Source organism: Rhagoletis pomonella, unplaced genomic scaffold (genome assembly GCF_013731165.1).
Source record: "Rhagoletis pomonella isolate Grant_MI unplaced genomic scaffold, Rhpom_1.0 Rhpom_scaffold_00012, whole genome shotgun sequence".
Taxonomy (NCBI): domain Eukaryota; kingdom Metazoa; phylum Arthropoda; class Insecta; order Diptera; family Tephritidae; genus Rhagoletis; species Rhagoletis pomonella.
Window position 1 is genome coordinate 18,174,636 of NW_023458566.1, and position 6,141 is coordinate 18,180,776.

At 36.1% G+C, this 6,141-nt stretch overlaps 3 protein-coding genes across 3 annotated transcripts in view; 1 reads left to right on the forward strand and 2 right to left on the reverse strand.

Moving 5' to 3' along the window:
• LOC118747501 overlaps window positions 1-2,418 on the reverse strand; it is a 3,189-nt gene extending 771 nt beyond the window's left edge. Inside the window, exon 1 of the mRNA XM_036481552.1 lies at window positions 2,341-2,418. Within this exon, the coding sequence (XP_036337445.1) occupies window positions 2,341-2,418 (78 nt within the window). The remainder of the gene's footprint in view (window positions 1-2,340) is intronic.
• LOC118748010 (cell wall protein DAN4) overlaps window positions 1-4,549 on the forward strand; it is an 11,012-nt gene extending 6,463 nt beyond the window's left edge. The window contains exon 3 of the mRNA XM_036482276.1: window positions 3,051-4,549. Within this exon, the coding sequence (XP_036338169.1) occupies window positions 3,051-3,637 (587 nt within the window). The 3' untranslated portion in view covers window positions 3,638-4,549. The remainder of the gene's footprint in view (window positions 1-3,050) is intronic.
• Window positions 4,550-5,463: 914 nt separating this feature from the next.
• Window positions 5,464-6,141, reverse strand: part of LOC118748014 (serine/threonine-protein kinase rio2-like) — a 47,102-nt gene continuing 46,424 nt past the window's right edge. The window contains exon 3 of the mRNA XM_036482282.1: window positions 5,464-6,129. Coding sequence (XP_036338175.1) covers window positions 5,533-6,129 — 597 coding nt within the window. The 3' untranslated portion in view covers window positions 5,464-5,532. The remainder of the gene's footprint in view (window positions 6,130-6,141) is intronic.

A 6,141-nucleotide genomic window follows, 5' to 3' on the forward strand; every position in this document is an offset into this window, starting at 1 on the left:
TAAGTGCGGCCGAAGGCCGCCTACGCAGAAAGGTGTTCTCTGCAAAAGGTGTTCAGCCCTCCTTCTTTGGCTACACAGAAAGGAGAATTCTACTGCCTGAGGGTTATAATCCCTAAGTGCGGCCGAAGGCCGCCTACGCACAAAGGTGTTCTCTGCGAAAGGTGTTTAGGCCTCCTTTTTTCGCCTGATAACCACCTTGGGATAACTTCTTTTATTTAAAAACCCCACAGATTCTGTTAGTTGGGTTATATTCCACTTCAAACTGCTCAGTTTGCCTCGGAAAATGCCGTTTTTACCCCATTTTCAAACGGTTCCCTAGGGGTTTGTGGGAGGTCCCCAAGGGGGGGTTGGGGCTTTTCGTAAAGTGGCGACTAGCCCCTTTCGAATGAGGGGGGTTTGGGGGGCCACGCCCCCTCCCCCTCCGCCCCCCACCCCAAAAACGATGGGCCAATAACTAAACATTTCCCTTTATTTACCTTTCAGCAAAAGCTGGAGCAAATTTTTGTTATAATTTGTTAAAAAAAAAAAACCATATGATTAGCATGTGCTACGAAATAGTGTTTCGCATTATCTGACGAACGTATTATATTGAGTTGTGACTTTTGGGCACGGTGTGCGAGTGACAGTCCTTGGCCAGATATAAATCTGGGTCGTTCCGGTTTCGTAGACCCGACTGTCGTGGTATGAAGTATGAGTGTTTATACTCTCTAGAAAATAAATATATATAATAATAATACCTTATCTTGATACGCGGTTTTGTACTTTAAACGACAATATCGAGCCCTAACCGCCAAAATAACATAAGCGACATTTTTTTCAAAATCTTCTTTTTGATGCAGAAATATTCCTAGAGCATCTAGATGCATTTCTGCATCAAAAAGAAAATTTTGAAAAAATGTCGCTTACGTTATTTTGGCGGTTAGGTCTCGATATGTATACGCTTTGCAGTGGACAAAAGAACGAAAATCTGTCTTTGTGTTTGTTGCTGATAAGTTTGTTTTGCGCTGAAAACTAAATATGTACTATACATACATATATGTACATTATACAAATGTATTTATGTTTGTTTTGATACTTTCATATATTTATTTGCACAACGTACATACATACCCACAATGACTCACTGGAGAAGGTTTGCAATTTTAAATGAAAAAAAGTTTTATGTTGTTGTTGTAGCGGCTACAATAGATTATTGAATTTTCAAAACTGGTTGAATAATCGAATACAAATTTATTAATATTGCGCATACACATTTATTAATGATTAACATAAGCAAAACAAGTAGTTACAAAACTTTTTGACAAGCTTTTATTAGATATTAATAAAAACCAGAACATTGGATCCGCACACCACCTAATGGCTAAATTTTTTATGGAGTTATTTCCTTCCATTTACATATGTTATACATATCGACACCTGAGTGGAAAATCAACCTATCTCGGCAGCCAGTTAGAAAACGCCCTATCTCAGAAACTTTCCAACGACGTCCTACCTCAGAATTTGATCGAAGAACGCCCTATCTCACCTGCCGATTCAAAAACGCCCTATCTCAGCTGCCGATTGTAAAAACGCCCTATCTCAGTACATTTTCAGTAAATTTTCAGTTATCAGTCAGGTTATTTTTTGAACGGAATTTCGAAATACGGTGTTTCTCAATAAAATTTTGAAATAGGGCGTTCTTGAAAAGTTTTCTGAGATAGGGCGTTTTCGAACTGGCTGCCCAGATAGGTCGATCTTCCACTCAGGTATCGATATACAGTTACGGTCAAAATAAAGCAGCAAAATTCAAAATGATGCTGTTGGCAACTCATCTTTAATAATAATTAATAATTTTCATTGAAAATATGGGTCGATCTACATATATCAAATACCACATATGTACATAAAAATATTAAAACTTGCACAAAGTTCAAAAAAAAAATGTAATTAAATTTAAAAAAAATGTTCATCAAAATTTAGATTTTCTTAATAAGATTTAGAGTAGGCAATTTTATAGTCGCTTCAATTTTAGTATAATAAAATGCAATTTTCAAGTCGCTAAAAGTTACCGTTGATTTTTTGTTTATTTTTTTGTCGAGGGTGTTGCGCATTTTCTTTTCCATATAATGCATGCACAAAACTTACTTTTATGCGGAAGAAAATGCACAACACCCTCCACACAAAAAAATCTCAAATATGAACCATATCGGGCGATAAAAAAAATAGTCAGGATGCTGGTTAAAAACTAATTGCAAGATTTGCAGGTGAAACTTAATAAAATCTTGTCATAAGTATTGAATAACTGTACATATTTCATAGGGCTGGGACTGTCCACATATTCGGGAATTCTTGGAAGATAACTTTTATCAGTCCAATACGCAAATCGGGTTTGAAGTCAGATATAACTAACAACAGACCGATCTGTATCCAATCGTTCATCGCTAAACTACTTGAGAAGATAATCTTCTCACAAATAACGTTTAGCTTAAATCAAAAAAAAAACAACATGGCTTCTTCGTGTTCGATCAACAACAACCAACCTATTTTGTTATACGAATTGTATTCTCAATGCTATGAACCGTGGTCAGATTTCAGCCAGTCCTTCGATATGGTCAACCATGAAATACTTGTCAATAAGCTGAGTCGATACGGTGTAAAAAACAAAGCGTTACGAGTTTAAGGGAAGACCCCTAATATGTTTTAATAAAAAATGCAGAGCCTTTCCATTGCAGTTTTCTATTTTCTGTATATATATTGAGTTTCTTTAATTTAAGCTTTAAGTTATTCACCTTATTACAGTAATGATTCGGAATTCAATTTAACAATTGCCAAGCTCTGCTCCGACAAATTGTATCGCAAAGATCTAATAGTCGTTGTGCAGCCATTAACTTTTTTGGGTGTTCGTTATTAGTCTTTCGTACATATTTAAGAAATTTTAATAACATTTTTACCTTTTACTTATGTATACATACGTAGTTATTTATACCAGCTAATAAGGATGTAGTGTAAAGCCGATTGGTGTAAATGAATAAATAAATTGAAATATAATCTTTAATTTTATTTACTAAAAGCAGCTAGAAATGCGACTGATGATAACAAATCAACGGCAAATATCAAAGATCTTACACCGTCTGATACTGTTGCAACCAAAAACGACTCAACGAGCTTGAAAGTATCAACAGAGACAATTACTGCAGATCCTACTACTACCACACAGGAGTCAGTAAACACAAAAGAAACTCTATCAACAACGGATCAAAATGCAACTACAACTTCTACAGCGGCAGCACCTGACCAAAACACCACCACTACAACTGCTCCTCCACAAACAACAACAACCCTTCCGACCACTTCTAGCACAGCTTCGCCAAACACTACCACTACCACTCCATCGACGTCCACCACAACAACTGTTGCGCCAAACAACAGCACAACAACTGTTGCGCCAAACAACAGCACAACAACTGTTGCGCCAGACAACAGCACAACAACTACGACCACAACAGCTGCACCACCAACTCCGCGTCCACCATGCAATCATTTTGATTTTCCATCCTTCATTGGTGGTATAGTATTGACGTTGGGCATTTTGGCCATCAGTTTGGTTGCCTACAAATTTTACAAGGCCCGCAACGAGCGCAACTACCACACCCTTTGAGCCGCCACTGCTTTTACGTCGGCATTTAATGCAGCAGCCAACACAGCGCCGTCCAATTCAAGCAGCATAGACGTCGAACGTGTGCGTTTCGTACAGCCCTCGTTTCCCTTGCGATCACCACCACAACCCGCTCCATTGGCAGAGTCCTCCGGCGCTGCTCCATCATCGTCACCATCCATTCGACAACGGTTGCTGCAAACATAATCAAATACTGAAAAGTAAATAATGGATGTATTAAGTAAACTTCCCTCTTTCTATTAAATATCTGTGTATATCCAACAACAGTAATAAATATCTTTCTGCACTCTATGTAAAACAAAAACTGCATACATAATGTAGTTAAACTATGCCACACAAAATGCGTAAAGTTTCTCATATCTTCTCCGCTAATGTCCCAAAGGTAAAATTTACTTTAAAAGAGAAAAAACTTTGGATTAGGAGTGTTAGCTGGTTTGCCGCTTATTTACTCGGGTTATTTTAATGAAATTTCATTTAAATTTTCCGTGCATTAGTATGGAAATATGGATTTGAAAGTAATTGCTAAATTTAAAGGCGGCTCGACTGTTTGATTAAACCAGAATGAAGACAATTTTTTTTTTGTTTTAATTGAAGGATTGTTAAAAAGTCACATAATGCTCCATAAACTATCATTTAGATTCCCTAAAACGAGTGCAATGAAGATGCAACCTTGGTTTATTCCAAGATGTCGCACCTTCTATTACCGAAATTGGTGCTCGAAACCCTGTACTAAATATATTTTAACGTACACATACAAAAATAAACCAATGTATGGACGTGCAAACAGGCAAAAATGTTTAATAATTTCTTAATGAAATCAAAGTGCTGGCGGTGTTTTTCTTGTCACGAAACAATTGTGTATGAGTAACTTAAGTGAGGTGTAGATACTTGTTTAAATAAAATTAAATCACGTAAACATGTACGTATTTAGAAAAAAATGCAGTGCATACATATCGTCACCTGAAATGCAAAATTACGTATCATCATCGTCACTGAAATGAAAAAAGGTCGTGAATTTTTTTTTTTTTTTTTGCATAAAACGATGTGGGGAGTGAGTTGTAATTTGATGAAATCAAACAAAAAGTGAATTTTGAATTTTTTATGAGTTACCGACTTTTTGCATTTCAGGTGACGATATGTATGCATATTATATTAAAAACAAATGCGCATACCTTCATGGAACAGCAAGCATGCACACTAAGCGTATTACTGAACATGTGTAATGCAATAAATTAATTTACTATCACTTGCTTAAAACTGCGTAATTGAACTAATGCGATTCAAATATGTACTATATATTCGCATTTATAATTATGTATTGCCGGTTTACTTTATAATTTTAAATAAATCCTAAAATATGTGAACAAACTATTTAATACTTTTAAGAAATTCGTTATGGGGATGTGGCTCTGGCACTTTCGTTTTAGAATATTTATGTAATTTTCCGTTGAAAGATGCAGTTTTTGTACTTGCGGTTGAAATCCAAGGACCTTAAACGGTTATAATAAAAATCAATTTAACCGTTAAAATTGGATATTTATTTTTCTGATCCAATTAAACTTTTATGGCCTTATTCATAAAAAATAAAGTAGCTTTATAATAAAAGCTTTATAAATTGAAAAATGTATGAAAACGTCAATTTATAAAGCTCTTTAAACCTACTTTATTTTTTATGAATAAGGCCATTAGATTATGATTTTTATTTTTGGGTCATATTGTAATCGTTATTTACAGATTTAATTTTTTTATATCATAGAAGATTATACGAGAGCGACTAAATAATTTTTTTTCTCATTTTTGTTGTTGGTATTTTTTTTAATTTTTTTTTTATTGTTTAGATTTTTCTTGGACAGTTTTAATATTTTAAATTTAATCTCTTAGTTTTTTGCCGCAGGCTGCAAACCCTTGGGACCCTTCCGTCTATCTTTGGTCTTTGATTTACTTCTGGGCTTCTTAAGCTGCTGCGTATCATATCGAATTTTAAGTTCCGTCCCGCCCAAAGATTGTTTCTTTTTTACTGCTGCACGCGCCTCCATTGTCGTGGGTAACGTGACTGCGGCTATACTAGAAGCGATCAAGTGACCTTTTCGTGGTTTTATTTGCACATCAACCGCTGTTGGGAATAACCTACGCACTTCCGCTTTCGAGGCACTTCGAGGCAGATTTGTTATAACAATCGAGGATGTGAAATTTTTCGCCCGCAATGCTAATTTACTCGCATGTCTTAATCGCGCCTTTGCTTTCTTCTTCTCTAAAGCATTTATTCTGCGTTGAACGAGCTCCTGGACAAATTCCGAGTTCTCTGTGCGTGGAATCGATACAACGATTTTCCTTTCACTTTTCTTCGCCGAAGCTTTTATTGCCTTGAAGGCAATATCGCGGTCTTCCCGTGAATTGAAATCAACGAGGCAGAAACGTGCGTGTTTCTGTCGGGGTTTGTGAGCCTTCACAATCAGAGGAGACAGCGTCTTTGCCTGTTCCTGAAA